General features: G+C 37.5%; 1 protein-coding gene across 1 annotated transcript in view; it reads left to right on the forward strand.

Annotated features, from left to right (window-relative positions):
- The window catches only part of VWA8 (von Willebrand factor A domain containing 8), a 92,074-nt gene that overhangs the window by 35,548 nt on the left and 29,061 nt on the right, over nucleotides 1-27,465 (forward strand). Inside the window, exons 12-19 of the mRNA XM_026034488.1 lie at nucleotides 1,102-1,262; nucleotides 2,546-2,659; nucleotides 11,058-11,226; nucleotides 11,560-11,637; nucleotides 15,332-15,447; nucleotides 16,287-16,393; nucleotides 18,209-18,315; nucleotides 23,198-23,269. Of these exons, the coding sequence (XP_025890273.1) occupies nucleotides 1,102-1,262; nucleotides 2,546-2,659; nucleotides 11,058-11,226; nucleotides 11,560-11,637; nucleotides 15,332-15,447; nucleotides 16,287-16,393; nucleotides 18,209-18,315; nucleotides 23,198-23,269 (924 nt within the window). The remainder of the gene's footprint in view (nucleotides 1-1,101; nucleotides 1,263-2,545; nucleotides 2,660-11,057; nucleotides 11,227-11,559; nucleotides 11,638-15,331; nucleotides 15,448-16,286; nucleotides 16,394-18,208; nucleotides 18,316-23,197; nucleotides 23,270-27,465) is intronic.

Raw genomic sequence — 27,465 nt, forward strand, 5'->3', positions numbered from 1 at the left:
AATGTGTGTGTGTATATATATATTTCAGTTTGTTTTTAACCTAATTCAAAAATTCTAGAAAAGAGCAAACAGCATTCAAATCTAAAAGCCCAACAGTAAAAATCGTGCGCTGTTTTTATGGATCTGAATGTGAGGCTTTAAGTTATACAAATGTGGAAGCATCTAAGGAACCAGACTTTGTCCTGTTATTTTAAGGCTTTTAAGGAAATGTAGAAAGAGGAAATGATTCAGGCTGCGTGACGTAATGTATTCTATTTTTATTCTTTAAAGTTCAAAGGGGTTTCAGTCGTAGAAGGGACGCCTGTAAAAGTTGCGACTGAAACACAAAATATTTCTCTCATCTGATTTTAGGTTAAATTCCTTTTACAGCACAACCTGAGGAAGGAATTTTGACTTTTAGGTCACAAAATGGCTTTTAAGGCTTTCTTTGTTGTATTCTGTACCTGCTGTAATGGAACTCCTGAAATATGTATGAGGAGGAGATGCCAGCCTTAGCTTTTGGTTAACCTTGAAGTATTAATTTGTGATCTTTATTAATTTGTGATCACTCCTTATTTGTGATTTTGCTAGAGTGGATTTTTTTGTGTCTTTTTGTTGACTCCTTTCTTACTCTGTCCTTTCTTCTATGATATTTCCACTGCCTTTTCTTTTTGAGAATTACAATGTCATGCTTTTTTGTGTGTGTGTTAAGAASTCACTTGAAGATTAATGACAAAATCTTGGCTTTTTCAGCTTCAATCTGTATCAAATGAGTGACACTTGTTTATTACAGGTGTAAATTGCTGCCCCCTTCTGTACACAAAGCTGCGTACAAGTTGTCATATATTTGCCTTACATTTAGGAAAAATAGAGAGGATTTTATTCTAGTTTCAAAAAAGCAATATTAACAAGTCTAGACCTATCAGAGATTATTCAATATTGTATGTGTGTTGGTGTTTATTTCTAGTATTCTTGGGAAAAGTAATTTAAGATTTCCTGCTGATGTGCCTTGGGTATAGTCTCAGGAAAAAACAAAAGCATCTTTGAAGAAGRAAATAAGCACTTGTAGATGTCTAATGAACTGCACAAATCTATTTTTTTCTGATGAATTGGTACTTGCAGGACATGACTGCTAGAGATTTGCTGCAGCAAAGGTACACCCTTCCTAATGGAGACACTGCTTGGAGACCCTCGCCGCTCGTCACGGCCGCCCTGGAAGGAAAGCTTGTTATTCTTGATGGCATTCACCGAATCAACCCGGGCACCCTGGCTGTGCTGCAAAGGTCAGGACTTGAACACAGATAAGTTGGGCGCACGGGATGTGTTCGCTGAGCACATACATCCTGGGAAATTAAGTTTCATCTATTGAAGGCAGCTTTATAACTTCAAGAGTACTGTAAAAATCAATGTCAGCATTGATGTTTTACCGAGTATGTAACGCTCAGCCTTTGCATACTTGAAAGCAGAAGCAATTCTTTCATGTTCTGTATAAATCTGTACTATATTAGACATTTCAGATGTTTGTGAATATGACATATGTTCTTAGAATTGACAAATAAGTCAGATTTTGCCCATACTAAACTCCTGAAACCTAAAGATGAGTGATAGGTGCACAGTGATTTGAAATGACAGATCTGTCACAAAATGTGTTCAATACTTCGAATGAATTCTTCTAAATAAAGCATGTGATCATTACAGTCATATATAAAAGCATATTTCATATGCTTTATAAACTTTATTTCAATAAATTCAATACATTTTAGTAAAATAAGTGTATAAATATATAATGATATATATAAATGCATAAATAAAATGCAATTTGAATATATTAAATTGAATTCAATGAAAATAAAAAGCTTTCTGGAGACACAAATGCTAGTAGCAGATACTGTGTTAATAACAATAATAACTATATCCATACTGTCAGGTCAAATTTTTATGCTATTTCAGTTGCTTACATTATCTTTCTTAAACGTAAAGAAATCACCAGCTTTAAAAGCAGCCTCTTACTAAAGCATTTTGTGACTATTGCTTTTATTGCAGACATGCACAGAGACAGAGGAGAGAATGATTCATTCCTGTTTTTCTYCTCTTAATCAGTTTAGTTTTTCCTTCTGATTTTTCTTTCAACATCATGTGTCATATCACGTCTCTAGACACAGACTCAAGGTCTGTGTGAAAAAATAAAAGCTGGATTCCTATGTATGTTAGCATTTAAACCAAATTAAATATGTTTCTTCAAGAAACAAAAAATTACAGAACTCTCAGACAAAATGGCYGTGTTTTGAGCCTGGTAAGATGGAAAATTTTCTTTTTCTAATCATGTCTGTTTAAACCAACTGACTGACTACTGCCTTTCCACTGAGGCTCTTTGCTTTTTGAGATTCTTTTATTTCCATATGCAGGTGCATCTTAAATTAGCATAGCTTTTTCTTTGAGTGTGTTACAGTAACCTACGTTTTCACTGAGATAGTTAATTAAAGAAGTGGTAGGTGAAATAGTATTTTAAGAAGCATCTAAAGGCTAGGTAAAGTTTACTTTTTTCTTTTTTTCTTCTCCCCTACAGGCTAATTCATGACAGAGAACTGACTCTCTATGATGGCACCAGGTTGTTAAGGGAAGATAGATATCAAAACTTAAAAGAAGAATTACAAGTCTCTGATGAGAAGCTACAGGAAAGGTAATGTCTTAGTTACAGATTATTATTATATACTTTTGTATTTATATACTGAAATACTGAATGTCAATGTTATTTCATCCTGTAAAGAGTTTAATCTCCTTTTTTATTACAAAACATCTTGCAAAATGCTTTCCTTTTAAGCTGATACCTTTTAATAACTAGGAGAACATGTTTTAAAAGTCAATTTCCTCATGAACTTTTTTCCTTTTGTGGCATGAGAAAATTATATCCTGTTTAGAATGCCCAAACTAAAAGAAAAACATTTAATATCCTTTGGCAGTAGCAGTTAGAAGTTGAAAAGAAATTGTAAGTACACAAAAACCTGCATATAAAAGTATATAATATTTAATTTTGGAATATTTTACTAGGAGCACCTCAAAATTGAACTAAATTAAATTGAGATATAATTTGTTACTTTCTTTTGCCTCATTAACTAGAAAGCTGGTACTTAATTTACAACTAGTATTGGGCAGGAAATCCTAGGGATGGGTTGGGACCCATAATGCTTATTCTTTTTGTTTCTTCACTTCTACTTATCTGCTAGAAACATTCCACATATAGGAACATTTTCTAGTCCTCTGATGGTCATACTCGATATGCTGTCAAATGCTGCTGACCAATTTCAATTAATGTGAAGGATTTGGTTGATTATATCCCAAGTAAAGTACAATCTTAAGATTCAGTTATGCATGGAATAAGTCATCTATCAGGAGCTGAACCTAGTGTAATTTTTAAGTGGCTTTAATCCCTGAATAAACAGTCCAAGTTTTGTTTCTGATGGCTGGATTCACAGTTACAGTGGGGGATGAGCAGATGCCCCTGCTTTCAAGATGCGTTTGAGTCGTATGAGTATTGACAAAGGGACCGTCGTGATGTCTACCTCTTGACATCTCCTTCTCTAAATACATCCTGCTGAATCAGATTTTTTTTCTGTTTTGCTTTAGAAAAAATAAAAGCCCTTTAGAAAAGCTGTTTTTTTAATTAAAAAAGTGATTATTTTGTAATTTCCTATTCCCTTTAATATTGCATTTCTAAGAACTGTATTTTAAGTCTTCTGTAGCATTATTTTAGATTCTGTATGTATGCTGTAATCTAAACCTGCTGTTGCAAATTGTTCCAGCCTCTTGAGGCCGTATACCCAGCTAGATGGGCCTGCCCTGTGTTTGTTTTATAGTGTTCTGWTTGCCATGATTTTAAGCCCAGACACTGAAGGGCTCCAAGGCTCCATCTTGGAGTCCAATTTTGCATTGGTCTTTGTACTTAAAAATAGATCCAGTGACTCTAGCAGCTCTTCTCCTTCCTGCTGCCACCGTGCGTGGTCTTGCCCCAGGTGCTGTCAGGCAGAATGGTGGTGTCTCTGCTGTTTTGCTAACTGCAAGGTGCCGTTTGGCTCATACCACCATCTCAGCAGTTGATCAGACATTCATCTTCAGTGCTGCCCCTTTTCAAGTGTCAAATCTCTCTCATAAGATTAGAGCTTCACATCTCTCTCTTTTCCTAACCTTTTTCGTTATGGCAGCAGAAAGCAGCAGAATCAGTTTGCAGCAGAGCCCATAGCTGATTTTTTCAGCTCAAGTCTGTGCTTAAGGAACCCATTWTTAGCCTTCAAGTTAAGCCTCCATGTGGCATCACGTTGTGTGTCTGCACCTTGTCACTCACTTGTTTCTCTCCTTTTAAAACAAGGGGAAAGACCTTGACTTTTTGACACAGCAATTTTTCTCAGCTGCCCCGTTGAGGTGAAGTGCTGCTCTGCAGTGGTTTCCCTTCACTTGCCTCAGTTGCATGTTACTGGGTTGTCATCCAGTTCAGTGTTTGTGACTGAAAGTACTTGGTGGCTTCACTGAAGAGAACTTCTTCACCTTGTGGACTTGAGAACTGTCTCGTACCTTCAGGTCTATAAATGAGGGGTATCTCTTATCTTGAACGGGCACTTGTTCTTTATTGGAGTGCATACATCCTACTTGATCTGAAAACAAAACAAAAACAAAGGAAAACGAGATAAAAACCCTATGAAGGGATTCTTGCATCTGAAAGATTAACATGACCACGTAGCAGTCAAGAATGACCATTTAGCACCATCTGTTTACAGATGAAAATTCATGGCAATGAATAAACCAGAGTCCACTGTGCTGAGAAGCTCAGTATTATGTACGTGTTCTGGGTGAAGTCTTGTTCAGCTCTCTCCTGAATGTGCTCATTCAATAGAAACCAAGATGAAGTGGTATAAACCTGTATAAACCTGTATCAACCTCTTGCTTTTGGCTGCTGTCTCCTGCAGCATCAGTGGAGCTCTCCTCAGTGCCCTGGGCAGTTCTCATTCTCTTCTAGTCAGCCCTTGGCAACTTGAAGGCCTTTCAGGACCTCGCTGTGTTCAACCCGTTACATATTCTCAAACCATCTTTGCCTTCCCGTGGCTGCAGGACAGGATGCCAGCAGATGCTTTGTCACTTCTGTCCTGCAATCCCTCCTGCTACTTGTCCTTTGCAGCAGCAGTTACCTGTCACTACAAGCTCGGGTATTTTTTGGTGTCACAGAACAGCTGTGYGGGAGCAGCCTTTCCCTGCAGACACCTCCTGCTGGAATGAGGTCTGGCTACTAGTGGCAGATTTAATCCCAGTCTAAGGAAACATGACGGTGCCAACCACCCTTCCTGGTCTGCAGGAGAGGGGTTTGAGGAGGGGTCAGCAGAATACCCTGTAATTTGAATTTAATAGTAGATTTGCTGAGCAAATGCTTGTCTCTAAATCATGTTTGGGAGATGCTTTTCATATCAGTGAGAAATATTGTCTGTCTTGCTGTGTGTCTGTGGCTGTGACTAGTGGCCTCAGCTGTGCTTCTGATGGTAGGGCAGGACACAAAAGATGTTTACCTCTTCTGATCTGGATTTGATTAAAGTAATTCTGCTACCGTTACTCTTTATTTGTCTTGTAGAATCTATCCTGTCCTGGCAGTTCTGCTGAGATTGAACCTGAGATGTGCACTGAGTGCACATTAAGACTGCTCCAATTTCTTTCCAATAAGGAAGTTCCCTGTGAAAAATAGCTTCAAGTTTCACTTGAACTGGGAGAAATTGACTCTTTTTTTGCACCCAAATCACACTGAGCTGAGGCTTCCTTTCTCATTTGTATAATAGGAACCCATATGCATACTTCAAATATGCGTAGAATATGTGTATATTATACAGCTAAAAGCAAATATATATAAGATGAAAACAGATAGTGATGCGTGCCAGTGATACAGTGCAAGTGAATGACAGTTTGCAATGTCTGAGCAGTAAAACAGGAATGAACTGAAAAAAAGCATAGAGGAAATTAAAAAAAAAGTAAATATAAAAGAAAAATCGAGAAAAGGGATTATTTCTAAAGCACCAGAATTTGAAGAAATGATGTCAAAAGCTTCATTAAGAAATCAGGATATGAGGAGAGCAGATGGTCTTCAGGATCTGGGAAAAACCAATAGCTTGAGGCTGGAAGGCACCTGTAATAGACTGAGCAGGACTGACACCTAACTGCCTAACGACTGTTCACAAGAGGAACCARCCACATGGGATACCTGCACTGAGCAAAAAGAAACTGATCCTTTTGGGGGGCAGCTTTGCTGGACAAGACCATTGTTGATGTTAGTTATCACTTACCATAGTGTAGTTTGTGATGTCTCTCTGGGTACTCCTTACAAGCATTTAGAAAATTCAAAATATCTCACTGTTACTCTCTATTCCTTGGATGCAAAACTCACTATGAGGAGGCAAATTAGATAAATAAAAGTATCTTTTCCTTAATGGAGAAAATAAAAAAAAAATGTAATGCATTTTAGTAAACTATGCAGACTTGAATGAACTTACTGAATGGTATTTTACAACTGAATTTCTATTAAACAAAGCCTGTTCATTTGTCATAGAAATGAGTACTCATCCTAACCAATGGACAAAAAACCTCTTTTAGTTTGTCTACAGGTTTTCACACAGCTGAAGATTGAGATATTCATAAAGAGGTGTTAGGAAATGCATCTTCATAAAAGCAAGAAAAAAATTACTAAGCTTTCATGTAGTCACTTCTATTTAAAATATTTCATCATAAAGTCACAGGAATGCTTTTTCACAATTTGTGTTAGAGTACTACTTAAAGAAAACTTCAAACACTTATCAAGAGGCTTTTTTTTGGCCTTTTGTAATAAAAACTGGTATTTCAGATCACACTATGATCTAAAAAAATTGCATGCCTCTGTATCATGAATGTAAACAGTGTTATACTAAAGAATGTGCACACTATTAAACCATTGCTCTGTTAGTAACAAAACTGGACAAAGGGAGAAGTATTCTGTGCTGGGAAGTGCTTTGAAGTTTTGCAAGTTAGGGACAATCTTATTATTCTTAAATGTAGTGGAATTTCATTTAGAAGTTTGATTAGCTATCTAAGAGCTAATAAAGTATGTTATTTTATATGATGCTAAGTGTTACCATGGAGGTTCACTGTATATTTCGTTGCCTTTCCACATTGTAGTATCTACTAGTGTTCTTGTGAACTTTATATTGGTGGGTACAATAGCTCTATCAGGAAGGACCATTGCAAGCGGCAGGTTTGCTCTGGAGAGATGATAGGAAAGTCCTTGGCCTGGTAAAAGCCTAAAAGTGACACAGTAACTAGCAGTTGACACTGAACATTTTTCTTATAGTCTTTCTTGGGCCATACTGGCCATGCAGTTAAGATGCATAGTCACAGTGTCACATACATAGTAAGATGCAGTAGTCACAGTACGATGGAATTCAGTCATTTGAAGAAACTCAGTCCTTTTGTTTATGAAATTTGGGGAGAAGAAAAAAAAGAAGAGATGCTCCAGAGAAAGTGAAGTCCCTAAAGATCTTTTAACCAGAAGGAAATTACATCTACTGATTCTTTAATCATTTAACAATTGTAGGATTAATTTTTCTGAATATGATTGAAGATTAAGGAAAAAGCACAAAATGCAATCACTGATTGACAGTGCATGTTATCCAAGAATTCTGCACTGAATTTCTTAATGTAATCCTTGATTATTTCACTGAGGCAGTCTAAAGGTGACATACAGCTTTTACAAGATGTACTTGAGTGGATATTTTGGCATTGTTTCCCCTCCCCTCACAAACAGGAAATCTTTGGTGTGGTGAACGGAAAATCAGCTATTTCAGGAAAATCTGGACATATATATGTAGCAGGATTGTTCAAAAGCTAAAAGAGTTGCTCGTAATGCTTGCGTAGTCTTAATGCCTTGCAGACAGTGGATTATTTTCCATGTGACTAAGCTGAAAGGGAAAACATACAGCAGATGATGAGGAAAATAAGAAATGGGTTAGGAAGTGAATTTTGTAGGAAATAGAATTTACAATAGACTAAATTTTTGACTAGTTGTACTTTCTAGCTTTTATTGATTTTTGCATTTCTATTTTCAGCTTTGTGATTTTTTGGATAAAGTAACCTATTAGTGTTAGAACATTATGAAATTAGAGAAAAACTAGAATAGATCCTTTGTGGTCTTATTATTATAAAAATTCCCAAATCATACAATTATTTTGAYGTTAGTAAGGTATGAGATTCAGGAAATGGAGTATCCAGAAGAGACAAGACAAATAGTTTACTTTTGCAAGATKGCCTTAGGAATGCTATTCTGCATCTTCTTTAGAAGTGACTTCAGTTCATTAGGACAGTGTGCCAATTATAAGGAGATCTTTCCTTAAAATTGCCCTGAATGAACTGCGTTCTGGTCTTGGTTTCAAGCAAGGTGGTGGAATTCCTTCTTCAGAACTAACCACTGTTGTCCAAAGAAGGGACATGGATGGTACTTGCCAGTGGGTACCCATTTTCTATGTTGTTAGTAAATATTTAAGAGAAAAAGATTAAGGCTTTCTGTATTAATGAACTAACATCAACTCTCTTCCACTGTGGAAGAGAGGCTCAATAATTTAAAAGGTGCCAGGTTTTTAACATGATTCATACTTGGTCGTCATCTGCAGAGAATAAAAGATATCAAAAATCTCTGTTTTATTGAACATAGCTCCATGCAGAAACTGAGGACTGAGTCATTTGTGACGTTGGTTTTAATACTAATGATACGTAGCTTAGCATTTCCAACATTGCAAACATCAGTCCAAGCAATAGGCTTTTGAAGTCACCAAATATTTTTATTCATGTTTACAAACAGAAAATCTTTGGGAGGAATGGTGTGATGAGTTTAAGTCCAAAGGGAACGTCAGTAACTTAARCTGTTAGTGCTGTTTAATATGCTCTGACTTTGCTTCTGCTTTCCTTCCCATGCCTTCCCACCCTGTCCCCACGGAGCCTGGGAGTGAGGCAGGGATGGGGAGGCGATGCAAGAGGAATGTGCTCCCTTTACTAGGGAAACGTCACTGCTTCTTGTCCCGCTTGGAGTATTGCAAAAGGACCAAAATTAGTCCCTGGAATATAGGTTGATTAATGGAGGGAGCTGTTTTTTCTTATTAGTAATGGAGAAAAGGGTGAGTSTGAAATTTATTTTATTTATTTTATCTAGGAAGTATTTTCTTTGGGAATAAGGTTGGTTAATGTTCCCTGACCTTCTTTTATGCTTACTGATAGTGATGTTTCCATTGGTCCTTTGTTCATGTGATGTTTTCAGACATCTACTTCTATTTTTATCAATCACAGAGTAGCTTCTAGGCTTATGACTTTCAGCTGAGAGTAAATGATGCCACCCCCTGTGCTTGCTGCAAGCGGCTTTTTGCTCTATTCACTTTGTTATATCAGAATTTTATTATTGTAGCCAGCAAATCGGCCAACTACACAGTAGATCTGGTGATTCATATTTAAGGATCATATTTTTTCTTCAGACTTCCGTGCTTATACCATCCTTTCCCTGTCCGTTTTGCCAAGAATACTTACCTCCAAATGGGCTGATTATATGCAAAATGGCAAGTGATAACAGGCATAACTACAAACATAAGCTACCTAATTCCACTTGTTTTTGTGTTTTTTTTCCCCAAATTAATGCCTGCTATTTTAATAATACTGAGAATTTAATTGTCAGAAACAGGCTCTCTTTGCAAAATTTGGCTCACTTTAATATCTGATTTACTACTGGCTAGTTACTTCGGTAGATAAGGCCATGTGCTGGTTAACAAGTAGCAACATGTTCCTAATTCAAAGGGTTGGGAATCTTACATAAGGCAGTCAAAAACTAGGACCATGCTGCCATCCAAAAGCAAGAGAGTGGCCTTCTGCCCTAATCTGTGCCTCTAAAAGTTGTACATCACACTGTGTCCCATTATATTCAGTGGAATGAAAAAGGCAGAAATCTAAAATATTGGGATTCACCACATTCTCCAGTGTTAGAACTAGGGGCACTCCCTCAATCTAGCAAATGAGTTTTATATAGGTTAGAAAGGCAAAAGAGAAAACAAGACCTTTTAGACTGGGGGTAGTGAACTTCCAGAACGTGTTCCCACAGGACATTGTGGAGGCGGATAATGCAGAAAGGGATTAGATAAACTTGTGGCTAAACAGGTATGAAAGCAAACAGGAGGAGGTGCTTCTCTGTCTTTGAACAGAGATTTTTGGCTGCTGGGTTAGTGTGAGGAGACTGAGCTGCTGATAGTAACTAGACTTATGTGCCTGTCCCAAATAACAGCTCCAGTTGTCACCATCAGAGACGTTTAGCTAGATGGGGTAGATAGATGAACCCAGGAGGGTGTTTYTGAAGTTAATGTAAGCCAGCTTAATCTGCCACTGGAGGGGTTTATTTCTCCCCACTGATTCTAAAATAACTCGTGGGTCATTAGGCTTTGAAGTATMACTTTTAGAGATATTATAAAGTTAGATGCGTTAATCCCACCCTAAAAGTCTAGCTGATTTTCCAAAAGCTGCAGATAATGTAACTGGGAAATAAATCCATCTCTTGGTGGTAGCCAGGCTACCATCTCATTGAAGTATCATCCTTCCTCTCAATCTAATTGACTAAAAGAAATTACTTGTTGTTGCAGCTCTGGTAGATCTTGTTCCCTCCCCGATTTGCCTGTTAGACAGTGCTGTAGATGAAGAACTTGCGAAATTCCATCAAATTAGTGAGATGTGTCCCTTTCAGACAGACAAAAAAGAGTCAACAGCAGCTTTGTTGCTGCTATGTGCTCGACTTGAGGCATGCAGGTCAAATCTCCGATGAAGAGGGACTTGGGTGCCCTCCTAGGCATAGAAACTGTTTGCAGTTAGTAAAATTATAAGTCACACTATACAGGTTTTGTCAGTTTTATAAGGTTGAATTGCAAATGTTCTCAATAAACATAGTGCTGTGGCTTAGTGCAATAATGCAATTCTGTCTCCAACTAATGTAAATTCAAATTAGATACCCACTGCTTAAAGCCACATAATGCATTTTAAAATTTGTTTTCTTACAGGTCTATCTTCCCCATCCACCCCTCGTTCAGAATAGTTGTCCTGGCAGAACCTCCCGTCATTGGAAGTAGTACCCAGCAGTGGCTGGGCCCAGAGTTCCTGACGCTCTTTCTCTTTCACAATGTTCAACCTTTAAGCAAGAAGGAAGAAATTCAAATTATTAAAGAAATGGTATGTACATTCCTCATTTTAGACATTTTTTTCTGAATGTGATTATTTACTGTGTACAAAATATTTCACTATTGCAGGCCATATTTCTCTGTAGCATTAATAATTCCTTATTTTTCAAATCCTGCTTATCTCTCGATGGCATTGGTATAAATTAGCTTCTTATCATGATATTAAATGATTCTGTAATATAAAAATGTTCATTGTCAAAATTGTATTCCTTTTAGGGTCATATAAAGCGGCTGCAGCAACTAAATACTCACAGCATCTGCATGTAGCTGTATATGGATCTCGCATATCCTGCAATAAGATTAATACTGTTTTTCTTTCAAACAGATTCCAAATGTGCCCAGTGCTGCTGTGGAACAGTTGTTGTCGTTAACACACAAGCTTCGGGAGACAAATGATGCCACAGTAAGCTCTTTTTTTTTCCAAATTTACTTTCTCCTGCTGCGACTGCCATGTTTGAACAAAGGCTGGGTGAAGCATGCTAARCTCTGGTGCTATTTTAGAGGCGGCCTGTTTCAAAGAAGCAAGCTCAGAAGATCACCGTTCGTAGCCATTGCACCACACACATACTGTAAACTTTTGAATTTTCATTTACATTTTTCCAGCCTGCCTAACTAAGGCGTGTAGGAAATTGCCTGCACACCAATGAAATCAGAGAGAAAAGTGTATGTTGTCAGTGGGCGCACACGCGTGGCTAACTGTGAAACACAGTAAGGTGCCTTTTGAATAGGTATGGACATAATCATGTGTGTCCAAATGTTTTTGGTAAGTTTGTTTTGCTATATATTATTATATTCTGGAGAACAGAAGGCTGAGAGGAGATCTKATTAATATGTATAAGTACCTGAAGGGTGAATGTAGGGAGGAAGGAGCCAAGCTCTTCTCAGTGGTGGCCAGTGACAGGACAAGGGGCCATGGGTACAAGTTGCAACACAGGCAGTTCCACCTCCAGGTGAGGAAGAACTTCTTTCCTGTGAGGGTGMCAGAGCCCTGGCACAGGCTGCCCAGGGAGGCTGTGGAGTCGCCTTCTCTGGAGATCTTCCCAACCCGCCTGGATGCCGCCCTGTGCCCCGTGCTCTGGGTGTCCCTGCTGGAGCAGGGGGTTGGACTGGATGATCTCTAGAGGCACCTTCCAACCTTAATGATTCTGTTACATACAGTACAAATCTTCAGTCACTGGAACTTTTATAGTAAGCAAAAGTTTGGGCAGAGAACTGCCTAAGCATTACAGAATGCAACAGGCAATAATGAAGCCTGGGAGTACAACAGGGAAAACCCTAGAATTCCTAGCTACCTGACTGCTACAGGCCATTCCATTAAAGTGATGACTACTCTATTAAAGTGATTTTGTCAAGAACAATAAGTTCTGCTGACATAGTAAGCACAAAGGTCTTTATAAAGATACAGTCAAATCTTAGTGAAAAGTAAAAAGAAGCATTGCTATAGCAACTCAAGCAGTGCATGATTTTAATGTATCTAGAATGTAAAGTGTTTTTAGTGGAATCCAGCAGTTGGGCTGGTATGTAAACATCATCCATTCTTAGTTTTTTTGTGAATTTATCATTGGTGATGGTTTTTGCAGTGTTGAAGAACCAGAGAAAAGCTGGAAGGCTGTTATGCTCCTCCTCTTAAAAAAATAGTAAAAAAAAGAAATAAAAAAGAAGAAAGGTTGACTTTCAGATACACCTTTTAGACATTATTGTTACTAATGGTCTATTTACCTTCCTCCTCATAGTACTGTGCAAATGTCAACTGATAARTTTTTGGCATATTTAGAGATATACCTTGCTTGAACCATTAAAAAGATTTATCCAAATATGCCAATATCGATAACACTGAGGAATATCTAAATGAAATGAGTGATGTTGGCTACAAGTGAGTCATAATATGGATTGAGGGAGGATTCTTGTAGATGAGCAGTGACATGAGACATGCCTGCATTAAGAGCAGAAATGTGTGCCCTAGGTATGTCAGGCTATTTATAGAGCTGCCTAAGTAAATAATCCTTTACCAGGGCTTATCCTGGAATATTAGCTGCTGTTTAAAATGATATTGTTAACACTAGGTGAGTACCTGGGCGTCATTCAGCCTGGAAGTGTTGCCTGTGTCACTGTAATTGCTTCATTTACGAAAGAACCTGGAGACCACGGTCAAGATCCTGTTGAATTAGAGACTGCATAGATAGGAGTTACAGAGACTGTCACTAACCCAGTTTTGAATTTGCAATTGTACCATATAAAAATAAACTAAAAGGAGGAAAAAGGAAATTTTATTAACTGAAAGCTTATCACAGTTACAAACACTCAGGAGATGGGACACAACTTGTCCTCTGTGGACAAGTCCTCTATTTGTACCTCGTATTTGTACCTATGCAGAATCTGATACTGTATGTATAAATTGAGCTTTAAAATGCCYGTGTCCTTAGGGGTTGGATTTGTCAGTGTGTCGGGCAAGAGGGGCTGCTTCTTTTCTCTTGCTTGGTACAATGATGTGAAGTGCACCTAACTGCTGCTCCTCCACCAAGCTGCCTCYCTCCTGCAATGCAGCCCCCAAAGTTGTGACCTGGGGGGATTGCTCAGCTCCSCAGCAATCACCCTGCTTGCCAGCATTTCCACTGCTTACAATAATTCTGAAAATGGAGTGTAGTTCCCAAAGACACTGAGAACTCTGGCTGTCAAACAGGGATCACAGGAACGCAGCTCTCATCCCTCACCTTGCTTATGCTTCACCCGTGCCTACGCTGTGAGGGAGCACCTGGAATACCACAGGTACAGCTCAGTGTCTGTAAAGCTGAGTTGTTGACTGTCATCGGTCAGAAGATGCTTCAGAAGTCATCCATCAGTGCAAGCAAGGAGGAGTAGTAATTTTACCACTTGTCACAGTATAAATCATCGTGGCTCATTGCTCAGAGCTATGCTGCRAAGTGTTACCTTTTGCCTCCTCAGTACTGGAAATAAAAGTTTTGTACAATTTCATCAAACTTTTTTTTTTTTTTTTTTAGTGTTAGAGCCTATTGGTCACGAAATCAGTTTTTCAGGGGAAGAAGATCGGTTTTGAGAAATTTCTCATACTTAAAAACGTTAAAGATGAAAAAAAATCTGGTGAATTCATATTTTGCTACCTTTCTGTCTCTCTCCTTTTTTCTTTTTTCCTTGATGGCAATTTTTTTCAACAGCAACAGCATACGATGTTAAGATTATTATAATGCACTTCTATAAGTGATTTTTAAAGGAAAACAAACTTTTTGAAATTACCTAATTAAAGTATTTCACTTGACCCAGGCAGAGCATAGCATGACTTATCAGATCACACTCACTGTTGTGTGTTTCCTGCTACACTAAGGACCCTGTTTGTATTAGATACCCTCATCCGGTAGGCGTAATTATAGATACCATCCTTTCTTTCTCAGTTTTTATGTGTGTCTTTAAATAAATGATCTATTGGAGTCTAGCTTTTTTTTTTTTCCCTTATTTTTATTGTTTTAAATTTTGCTGCGTTTGTTTAAGGCTGCCCAGGCACTGAATCATTTCTGTAACTCTTTGCTGAATCATGTCCAGTTGTTAACATTCATTTTAACATGTGGACAACAGAAAAGGACACAGTGTTCCAGGCACGGCCCGCCCAGGAGGCGTGAGCAGAGGTGATAAAATCTTCCTACGTCTGCCCAGTGTTGTCGTGTTTATATAGCCCCAAGTCTTGCCAGACCCTTTTGCCAGAGTGCTACATGTGGAGCTAATAATCAGTTTTTGTAGACCAGCTTTTAGGACATTGATGGTCCTTATTTTTTTCTTTTCCAGTGGCTAGACCCTGTATTCCTGTTAAAAATGTTTAGTGATAGGTTGAAATAGCCAATAAAATTCAATTTAACACATTTTTTTCTTTGCTTTTTGAGTGGAATCCTAACCTTTTGATGACATTGTGATTTTCATGGATTCCTGCAACAAGCGCAGAATTACAGACCTGCAGGTTAAAAAGCACAAAGCACCTCCAAACTAGAAGAAAAGTTGAAAGAATTCCTTTTTATTAATTATTTTTTTCTGTCCTTGTCCATTAAAATCCCAGGTATCAAATAATGAAGGTACCCTCTATTTTCTGACAGGCACAATCACTGGCTTCATCTTTATCGACTCGACAACTACTGCGAATTTGTCGTCGACTGTCACACCATCCAGATGAGAGTCTTCACCACGCTGTTAACAAGGCCTGCCTTTCCAGGTAGAAATGCTCAGAACTTTCTTGGCCAAGTGCTAACACGCAAGAGGATTTTAAAATATATTTTAGTAGATTGCTGTCTTGCAATCCCTAAATTCTGAAATTTCTTCAACAGTACTTCTGTAGTATTCTCAAACCTAGGAAGAAAGTAGGAATGGCACAGTACTGTTTTCTCATCTTCATGGAGATGTTTAACGACATCACATAAATAAAAGGACGGTCAGGTCTTCTTTAAAACAATACTTCACTGTTTCAGAACATTCAGTTCAGGAGTATATTAATATCTAGCATGTTATGTCTGGGTTTGCTGGAGACTTGGATTCAGTTCTCAAAACTATATTAAAAATATATGAACATCTCGTTTAAAAAAAAAGCTAAACATAATGTAACAAAGGTAAAACAAGATTTGGATAATTGAGTAGATTCAGTTCTGGAGAGCTCAGAGCTCTTTCATTCCCCTTTAGAATATGGGATTCACTTGACCTGAATCAAGAGAAAAAGATATTTCCAATAAATATTGTTTCTAATCAAACTCTAAATGAGATTACATAACTCCAGTCCCAATTTATTCTGAAATTCAACCTTGCTGCAATATTGTATAACACTATATCTTTTTAAAATGAAAGTGTAAATAAAATAATGTAATTAGTTACCTATAGAAGAAGTTCAACTTATCTCCATAGAGACAGAAGATGAGTTGTTGGAAACTGAGCGTAAAGGGAATTGACGTTATTCAAGGTTTGGAGGTCCAAGTGAAACTTCGTACTGACTTCAGATTACATCAAATAGTGAAAGTTTTTTAAAAAAGGAAAATAACATCTCTTTTATTTTTGCTCTTTTAGGTTTTTACCCAACCTTGCCAGGTCAGCTTTGCAGAAAAATCTGCTAGATTCTGGTATTGAGACCAGTGCAGATGACATAAGGAAACTAGAGGAGAAGGATTACACCTGTAAGTTTTTGCCAGCTGTTGTTCTTCTTTTCAAGAGTGTAACTTAGAAGATTGAGCACATAAAGCTCAAAAATAAATGTAGCTTGCTTCAGTTAGTTCAATTTGCCTTTTTTTTTCTATTGAGATATAACGCATTCTTAATACCTGAATATGTCTGTATTGTCTATTGTAGCCTCAGCCTCAGCATATTGGGATTTTTTTTTTTGTCACGTTTCAAGATTTCCCAGTCAGTAAGACCTGTGTCTTCACACTCTCTTGGACTGCTTTGATTATATATTTTTAAGTTATGTTTTCACTACCACTACTTTTTCAAAGGGTTACAGGCTTGGTGTGGATGTCTCAGTCTTTCCCTGTTTTGTGCTGTTCTTTGCCTTCAGTATTCCATCACTTCCTTCAATTTTTACCAGAATCAACTGGCACTCTTGCAGAAGTACTAGATTTATGTTTTGCTTTCATTCTGGTACACAGTTAGTTTTCTTTCTTTTTATTCACTTTATATAGCTATGTTGTTACATGTTTTATCAATCAGATGTCCAACTTCTCTTTTGAAACTGCCTTCAGTGCTATGCATAGATTTCTCATTCTGACGTTTTCTCACTTCTGCTTTTTCATTCTTGCCTATCTTCTGGTCTTTGTGTTAGTTCTCTATCTTTTTATGGCTTCTCTCAGGCAGCAGGCTTTGAGTCATCTGCTATTTTTCCTTCATTAAACTTTTTCTTTCAGCATATTTGATCTTTGTCCCTCTTCGTCAGTGTTTTCTTCATTTCTGCCCCTATCCTGCATACTTACTCTCGATTGTGTCATGTATTTAACTTCCTTGTTTTCACTGTTAGATCTTTGCAATACGAAGCACATCTTTGTTTTTATTTATATAGTTTCTAGTTTCTATTTAATATATGTATATATGTAAGTATGTTAATACAGATATAAAATATGAAGTTTGTGTATGTGGGTGTAGGTGTGTTTATATATATATATGTGTGTGTGTGTGTGTATAGCTATACTTATAGTTTGAAATCTTACCAGTTCTTCTGTGCTTCCTATTTACCATTTTTTTCATCCTGGTACTTCTCTTAAATTTTCTTAATCTTTCTCTGCATAGAACATGCAGAAAAATAAAGGTAGAGCCATAAACGATAGCAGGTGAACAAGTGAAAATATATGTCTAGAAATACATTTCAGTTTAAAACCATAATAATTTCAGTTTAAAACCATGTAAGATTACAAAGTCATCGGCAGAGAGGTCAGAAGATAGCATGTTATTATCATTTATATTTAAGTGTTGCTATGGTAGGGAAAGAAGTTATGGTTCTCTTGATTTAAGACTTTTTTCTACAGTAGTTTCTTGGAACTACGGTTGAACATTGCCTCAAAAACTGCAGATTGAGCCAGCTGTTTCCAAGTTGTTAAATGTCTCCATTTTCTGACATAAAGCCATTTGTCCAAAAATGCAATGCTAAAAGGAGAAATCTACAGTGACCTTATTTTGTTTAAAAAAAGTAAAGGAGATCACTCACTTCTGCAGTGGAAGAGATGCAGTCTGACAGTCGTAATGGTACTTTAGTGACAAGAGTACTGAATTAAACCAGGGCAGCAGTCACAACTTTCAGTGTTTTTAAAGGTACTTTTCCACTGAGTAGCTTGGTAGATAGATGTCCTTTTAAGCATTCTCTACATACTGAGAAATCATATACAGCAAAGCATGGCCTGATTAAAATTCTTAAATTATGTCTTGCAAGTGCTAGGGATAGCATATCTGCTCAGAGGATGCTCTAAGTAATGCATTTGCTTGTTTGTTTCCTGAAAAATGTCCAGGTGAAATAAGCAACGGGATTCTGAAGATAGGGGCTGTGACTATGCCAGTTTATAACCCATCTGAGAAAATGAAAGTACCTGATGTGTTGTTTTATGAAAACACTCAGGTAAGTACGAATTTCTGGCTTCAGAGGTGCGAAAAAAATTGTATATGTTCTGTGTATATACATATATAAAAAGATAACACCCACTATATATATATATATACACACTAATACTATATAAAATAGATGTACACACTAATATATACTATATATAGCAATGTAGTTATTTACATATAATAAATTACCTACTGCCTGTTCAGCCTAGAGAAGAGAAGGCTGAGGGGGGACCTGATCAGTGTGTATAAATACCTCAAGGGAGGCAGTGAGGAGGAGGGGCCGGCCTCTTTTCAGTGGTGGACAGCAATAGGACTAGAGGAAATGTCTACAAACTGAAGCATAGGAAGTTCTGCAGGAACTTAAGGAAACATTTCGTAACAGTGAGGGTGACAGAGCCCTGGAACAGGCTGCCCAGAGAGGGCAGATCTCCTTCTCTGGAGATCTTCCAAACCCGCTTGGATGCAGCCCTGTGCCCTGTGCACTGGGTGTCCCTGCTGGAGCAGGGGGCTTGGACTAGATGATCTCTGAAGGTCCCTTCCAACCTTAACAGTTCTAGGATTCTATGATTTTTGTGGCTGGGTCATCAATTCCTTACTGAGAAGATATTTCACAGTCTTAGAACATGAAGTTTTGCTCATTTTCAATACCTGCCTTGTACTAAAAAAGCAATGTGAGGAGGAATTAGTTTTTTTAAGTCTGTCCCTATTCCCTGTCATTTTATTTGAATTGCTTTCAGTGCACTTCTAGTACACTTACTGACAACGTCTTGGGCTAAATCACAGCCTCTTTCCAAAAACCTGGTTATAAATACTCACTTACTAATCTGATTTTGAATTATGTGGAATACGAGAGTACAAAAAACTTAGATCAGAGTCATTTGACAGATACAGGTTCTGTGCATTTCTTCATGCCTTTATGTAATGTTCATGTGATCACAAATCCTCATGTCTCCATTGGCTACGAACCCCTTTGAGCCAGTCAACATGTGAGAATTTCTTAGGAAGCACCACGTAAGTTAGTAAATCCCTTTCATGGAGCTACTAGTGGTTAAAAGCCCTGTTGTAGCAAGCAGCAGTGTTTGCAGGTTCCCCCGGGGGTTTTTCATCGCAAGGGCTGTTACCCCAGTTTCTCAGACTTTTTGACTGCTTTTGAGGAACTCCAATGTGTACATGAATAGAAAAAGAATAACAAAAATAATAAGAAAAAGTCTTCTGTGAACACTGAGAGGGTTTGCGGATTGTGTTTTTCCCATTTTGAAGAGGTAAGTGTACTGCAACTTTCCCTTCCAGCACAGAGGCCTCAAAACTGTCACTTCAGGGTATCCCATTCAAGGGAATTGCCCCCTGAATGACCTTGAAAATATTTTGCCTCTGAAAGGCAGCACTGACAGCTACAGTGCTCTCGTGGAATATTTTCCTTTTAGGGGCCTAGTGAGGCTTTGCCGACTTCGTGGAGTTTCTTTTCCCTTCTTCCTTTTTTTTCTTTTTTTTCCCATTTCTCTTCTCTCTGCCTTCCCTGCTTGCTTTCAAATCCCTCACAGCACAGGATGCTCTTTCTGCTGAGGGGTGTCRCCTACCGAAGGTCATGACAGGCCATGAGCAGATGATTGTTGTCATCTTCCCCTGTAACATTTCATGTGAGATTTTTTTTTCCATGTTGCCATTTCACCAAAGCACTTGGTTTGGGTCAGTCTGAAATGAAATCCGAAGTCTTGAAATGCCTTAAGCTTGTGCTACTTTTTCCATCCTCTTGCACAGAGCTTCAGTAAGTGTAACTGAGCACACCAGAGCAAACTGCACACAACCTGTTCCCAGATATTATTTATTTGCTTTGTTTAGGCAACATGTTTTTTAAAAGTGCTTTGTAGAACAAACTGCACCATATTTATCCCCATAGAAGTGTGGTCTGAGTACTAAAGAAAACAATGACCAAATGCCTGTCAGAATAGCTTTCCCATTTAAAAATGAATTTAARTCTTAGGTTCCATACTGCTTGTTCCTGCTGTAGGTCAGTCATTGAAGTGCTGCAATGATGATTTTGCAAAACCCGCCAGAATACAAAGTTGATTTATGTGTCTAGTGCAATACTTCCACTCTGGTGTCTAAACACTGGAGAAATAAATGAAAACAGGGAAAAAACATTCTAAACCTTTTGCAATGTGGTGCTATGTAATGAAATTTGTATGTTTGTCTTACGTATATTTGGTGTTGAAACATTTCATATTTCCATGGAATTCAGCACTGCTGTGAAACATTACTGTCTCCCCACATGGCACAGGAATGGAAATGATTTTTAGGTGATATGTTGAATGTCACAGCCATCCTTGCCTTAAGGGAACCTAGATTGATTAGGTGGTACAATGTTGATGTGTCCATATAGAAATCCTGTGTGGAAGCACTTAATCTAAAATGCCTGCCTGTATCCTAATAAAATGCTGATTTAGGTCCTCTTCAAGAAAAAAAAAAAAATACGTGCACACACACATTAAGTATCAGTGTATCAGTATCTACTGTGAGAAGGCTGCTGTGGAAGGGAACTAGAATGTACAGACATTTATGCAATTAAGGATGGGCAAAGAAGTCATCAGAAAGAAGCACTCCTGCTGTAGCAGGAAAATCAGAAGCTCTAATCAGTACATGTGCTATGACTGGCCTACTGGAATTTGTTATGGTGTAACTAGATAAAGTTACACTCATCAGCTATAARTTTCTGGTGTATGTACATGCCACAAAATGCTGTAATTTGCCTTGAAGCCCTCTCCCTGGAATGTATATTCAGTCGTCTTTTGACATGCCTAGTGAGGATTTTGCAGTATGAGGCTGTGTTTACAGGAGTTTCTTCCCTACCCCCACCCTCTTTCCTGCAGAGATTTGGAAAGCTAAAACAGTTTTCACACACTTGCAAACTAAATATTTCTGTATACTCTGAAAACACATCAGAACTACTGTTTTTTTTTTTCTTCCCTTTTTTTTTTGCTTTTCCAAAATCAAATATTAAAGATGGGATGGTAATGGGAAAACAAATATGTTTATCTGAAGGCAAGCAATCATTTCTCTAAGTAGATTGTCTGACCTACTTAGAGATGACCTATTTTCATGAGGCAGAGTGGAGGATATACAAGACTGTAGCTCGTAAAGTAACTTGCATTGCTATATTATCCTTAGCTGTTTGGATCCTTKTAAACAAATTATTTGTGAGGAACAAGATAAGACTTAATTTTGTACAGTCACCTTGTGAGTACTTGCACTTCAACTAGGGAATCTGATTATGACCAACTTGTAATATTATGAAGTTGAGCTTACGTTTTACTATCCTTATTTTCCTTGAAAATAAAGTTTAATAGTAATAGAAGGATGTACCTGTCATTAAGCTGCACTTTTCTTTTAATAATAAAAACCTATATAATATTTATATTTACATCAATTCACTGTTATTACCTTTGGTTTCTTTAAAGTTCCAYCTTGATACATTTGACTGCCTTTCTTTCTCATGTGGTATATGAGAATGATCTTTCTTATTCTTTGTTATCTCAGTTGTTTTAAATATGCTTCCTGCTTTGTGAAATTTTAACATTTTGAGTTAAATAAAAAATGATGCGTTTGTAGTAAATAATACATTGCCTGCAATGTAATTAGTATGGCCAAAAGGAAATCAAATCAAAAAACAAATATATTAAGTGAAAATTTCAAACATCTATTCAAATTTTAACTAAGCATCAGATTTTTCTCTTTCTACCTGCATTGATTCTTGGCAACGTATAGCAAACACACACTCGCATGTGTAGGTGTACAAAAGCACCCTAAAAAATATTTTAGGGCTCTTCTCCTCACCATTTCATATAACAAAATGTAGGCAGCCGGTAATATCCCACGTAGTCATTTCTCTTAAGCTGTGCTCCCAAAGGCTTAGTTAAAAGATGGGCCAGGCTGTAGATCTGTGAGATGAAGAGGGCCAGTTTCTCAAATAGTGAGCCTGGAAGTCATTCATAGCTTAAAAAGAACTTCRGATTCGTATGCTGAAATACGTAGTTGTTTACCCCAGGAGTATTGGATGAATGTATCCAGAAATACTAATTGCTGATTACTTCATTATTCTCTATTTAGTTTAAGTATAACCCTATATCCTAAATGGACAATGGAATAACAATAGTATTAGAAGAATCAGAATAGAGCTTGAGGTTAGAACAGACATAATTTCTCTTTTTTTTTCCCTGCTGTCAAGAATGTTTTTGAATCTTCCCATCTCTTTTTCCTGTATCCTGCATGGCAATGTTACTTTTCTCCCTTGTTTTGCATAATTAAATTGTGTTACTGTCTCTTACTGCCTGTTCATTTAGTGCCTAGTGTTGTGAGCCCAGAAACTTCCTCACAATCTGTAGGCAATTGTCATACCATGTATAATTAAGAGTGTAGTAAACTGTGCTGGAGGTGATAATATAACTCTAAGATTTTCAGCTCTCCAAAACARGAGATTAATCAATCTGGTATTCTGGACCTTCTTCACAGCTGGAAAATAATCATACACACATAAATGATGGGTCTTAAATAGTGAGTGACAAACATCTAGCTAGGCTAAAAGGAAATGCATTATTCATCCTTGCTGAGAATTAAATATATCTAGAGACATCAGACCCTGCTCCAAAATAACTGGAGCAGATGAMATACATAAGTAGGTTTTAGTATCTTGATTTTATTGTTTCAGTCACTGCATAGTTTGCTATTATTGGCTGAGAGACTCTTTCTCTAAAATAAATAGCTGTAAGTATAATGCTTAAAGTAGTTCAACCAAAAGTCTTGAAAGTAATATCTGTGCATGCTACTTTCAGTACTGAATGTGTAAACCAGAGAGTATAGAAACAGGAGTGAAATTTGTCTCCTTTTTCCTCTAGCACATGATGGTAATGGAAGATATGCTTAAAGACTTCCTGCTTGGAGAACATCTTCTTTTAGTTGGCAATCAGGTGAGTTAAACATTTCTTGCAATGCATGTAACAAGCTCATTATTTAATGAAATAAAATCTCTGATTTTCTTTTTCCAGTGAAATTGAATCCATTTGTACCACTGAGGTACTGGATGCATCTACTRCCCAATTCTATGGTCGTATATTTATGGAAAACATAAATGCCTTTAAATATAATTTTTCTATTGTTATGTAAAGAAAAAGACAAAATTTTGATAGTTATGTGTAACATAATTTGAAAGATATATTTATTCCTGTGAAGCAAAACAGAAAACGGGTTATATTGTGACCCTGTGCCACATGCTCTGGGTGTCCCTGCTTGAGCAGGGTGGTGGGACTTAGATGATCTCTAGAGGCCTCTTCCAACCTCAACCATTACGTGATTCTGTGATTCAGAGTTCATAAACACTTTCTTTTGTCCTGATGCATTTTCCAATAATCCAGGATTTTTTTTTCTGTTCATAGACATTAATATGTTTGGTGTGTCCAGCCCACATAAAAATTAACAAAAAAGGTGGATCATTTCTATTTCCTATTATTCCATCAACATTCTCCATTACCAGGTTTTTAAGATTTCAGATTCCTCTAATTACATCATTACAATTAAAATCTTTCATCAATAATTCCAACTGCCCTTGATTAACCTTGATTTCCAACCTCTTGTTTGAAATATCTAGTGATGGATGGCCCTAGATAAACATTTCTGTTTATGTATTACCCTAATAATCACTCTAATGAAAACTGGGTTGTTTCCTAAGTCTGACACCTTTGCTACTCCAACTTGTCACTTATTTAACATTTTAAAAAGAATAAGAACAAAACTTAGTTTAAAACTGTGCCACTTCTGGGAAGAATATTGAGGGATGAAAAAAGGAGATTGAATTATTTTGATAATCAGCTTCTCATCATAAACTTGTTTTTTATCAGCTTATCATCCTTCTTTCTTACTATTTTCTCATCCCCTTGGGGTGCTTTTAGTCACCCTAAGTAGATACAAAATAATCATATAGTTGTTTAGTTGTTTGTTCACTTATCTTCCTGTTTATTGAGTTGGAATTGATGGGCCCATGTTGATTTTGGACGTCTCTTCAGTCCATCAGAAACCTTTGAATTTAAATATTTTCCTCAATCCTTTCCCCCTCTGCTTACATAGCACTCACATAGGGCAAGTCAGTGGCTCGGGGTTGGGATGAGCGAGGTCCAGGGCCAGGCAGAGGCTCCTGAGCCCTGGGACCCCAGCCAGGCTGCTCAGTTTGCTCCACAGCTCTGYAAAGCCAGAGCCACCCAGCAAAAGGTGGAGGGGAAGATGTTGCAGCCTGTGATGGTGCACTGAGACCCCCGACACTTGCTTCGTATAATGCCCCAATTTCTTGAGAAAAATTTTGAAGACTGCATGAATACAGCTTAGGAGGTGTAGGGTGTTCTTCCAGCYTTGGTGTGTTCTGCTTTAATAACTGAATTTATGCCACATTTTTCAAAACTTAGGAAACTTTCATTGGCAACRATGTTAAAAGATGTAATTGAGTCAGAGCATAGGAACATGCACTGCTTTGGTTCTAGGCACCAGCTCAGCCGCAGCAGTGAAATGAAAAGTCAGCTGTTTTGCTATGTTTTGGACTTGCCAAATTAGTGTGTTTTTTGGTTTTGTTTCTTAATTACTGCCTTGTTTTCTAAGTGCTCTGTGATTTATTCTTTACTAATTTGCACCACTGTTTTTTCTGTGTAACTGGTTTAGGTCAATTATCTATACTTTTAAATATTATTTTTTGAATTTGGCATTTGCTTCTGCAGACTTATAGGATCACTCCCAGCATCCTTGATTTTTCAGAGATGATCACTATACCTTCAGAAATAGAATTTAAAAACATTTAGTTCCTTCAATATATCACTATAAATTTCCATAGCACTGGATGAATTCTGCTCAAGTTTTTTAAAAGCAAGTATAAGTACATACATTTTTGTGCTACGTGGACTGTTACTTTTCCACTGAAACTATTTGAGTTTTCATCATCTTTTTGCAAAGCGTATGATTAAAAAATATGTTCTTTGTTGTTCAGTTACTTTAGCAGTAAAATCTGTAATTAGCAGGCGTTTTATGGTTGCCTACTTGATACATATATCAGTGCATGTCTGTTTTCTACATTTGGAAGAAATAAGTAACAATGCCTTTGGGTGGAGATACCAAATGTTTTAGTTCCTTCCTGTTGCATTTCTTGTTGGCGAACGAAATGGAAATTCAGTATAAATAACTGACAGGTTAGATGCTCCAGACTTTGATTTTTCAGAATATATTACTATCATGCCTTTGAAAGCGTTGATATTTAAATAGTTGACATGTACCATGGACCATATTTTAATCCATCAAAATTATGAACATGTTTAGTGAGTATCTTTTTACAGCTGTGACAGAATGTACATGGCTGTGTGTGTAGTCTTTCTTTTGTAGGCAGGATTTGGTTTGTGGGTTTCCTCTTTCTCCTCCCTCATTTTTACAAGATATATATGCAAAAATTTCTTGTTGGCCTAAGTCCTTCCTCTCTATTTTGAAGCTGTAAATGTTGTCTCTTCACTGTATCGTTTGATTAAAATSTCAGTGGCAGAAGACCTTTAACCGAAATTTTTTCAGGAACTGAACTTTGAATTTCATTGTTAGAAATTTGGTAAATCTGAATCCTGGTGGATATTAGGGGTTGGCTTTTCACCATGAAAYCAAGGATACCTTGCAGAGAAGTGTGTTAGACATTGCCAGATACCTTTAGGAGTGTTCAGCTTCTGAAGTACTTCATAACCCATTGATTTATGTACATTGCTTAATGTTTGTACAGCCCAGAATTTCACAGCATAGGTGTATTATATAAAATAGGGCATCATCTAAATATTTGGTTATGATGGCTCTTGATTTATTTAGGATGCTAACTGGTATGTGATTCACATCTCAGCAAACAGGTTTCTTTGGATTCGCAGGAAAGGCAACAGATAGAAAAGAATTCTCAGCTTCTAATTAAGGGAAATGGTAGCACTTTAAGCACAGCTTCAGATATTGTTTCCTGAATGAGCCTGTTTCCAGTGTGAGAGTGTGAATGAGACCATCTAGAGTTTATTAGAGCGAGTATAAAACAGCTTCTTCCTTGGCTGAAAAAGCCACAATTCATTAGTCTCCGAGCGACAGACAGACAGCAGTAAGAATCCTATTTAGTTAATGTTAACTTAGTCTAAACTTTTCAGTGACCATTGAGGTAGTCAGTACTGTGTAACTCCTACAGTACAGACTGGGTTATTTATTCTTGTTGGCAAGAAAGAATTACAGATTTACTTTTTGTGAAAATTTTCCTGGTAGAGATTATGCAGCTCATAGATTGGCCAGTACTGGGTATCTTTCACTGTCCTGGGCTTTACTGGTAAAGGGCCATGGGTACAAGTTGCAACACAGGCAGTTCCATCTCCACGTGAGGAGGAACTTCTTYSCTGTGAGGGTGMCAGAGCCCTGGCACAGGCTGCCCAGGGAGGCTGTGGAGTCTCCTTCTCTGGAGATCTCCCAAACCCGCCTGGATGCCRMCCTGTGCCCCGTGCTCTGGGTRTCCCTGCTGGAGCAGGGGGTTGGACTGGATGATCYCTACAGGCACCTTCCAACCTCAACCASTCTGGGATTCTGTGACTGTCCTCTTGAATTTTCTACCCCTGGAAGATAGGAGAGGAATTATGTGAATATATAACATTTGTTAATAGAGAGAGATAAAAAAAAATTAAATAGCAATAGCTGAAGCACTTTTTATTGCTATTCTAAACTTTATATTTCTCAGAATAACATTTGAAAGCTATTACATTTACGAGTCATGTCAAAAGAGGTGTTGGATCTTCTCACCTTTATTGGTCATAGATGAAGTCTTGGCAAATATGAGTTGCCTTTGGAGAGGCCAAACAACATATTCATAGTTCTAAGAGATTTCTGACTTCCTGAAGAAAGACAGATCCAAGTGAGAATCACAGCCTCATCATTTCTGAATTATTTTATAACCCTAAGCTGTAAAGCACMTAACCCTGTGTTAAACAAAATTGAATTATTTTATTTGGCATAACTTATAGTGTGAACTGTTCAGATAGCTGATGGAGTAAATTAAAGAGGTTTCTTCACAGCAGTAGAACACAAATAATTGTTTTTAAGTGGACATTGGAATGTCATGTCTTTTTCTAGCTTT

This window comes from Nothoprocta perdicaria, unplaced genomic scaffold, assembly GCF_003342845.1.
Source record: "Nothoprocta perdicaria isolate Ctin4 unplaced genomic scaffold, notPer1 scaffold_145, whole genome shotgun sequence".
Taxonomy (NCBI): domain Eukaryota; kingdom Metazoa; phylum Chordata; class Aves; order Tinamiformes; family Tinamidae; genus Nothoprocta; species Nothoprocta perdicaria.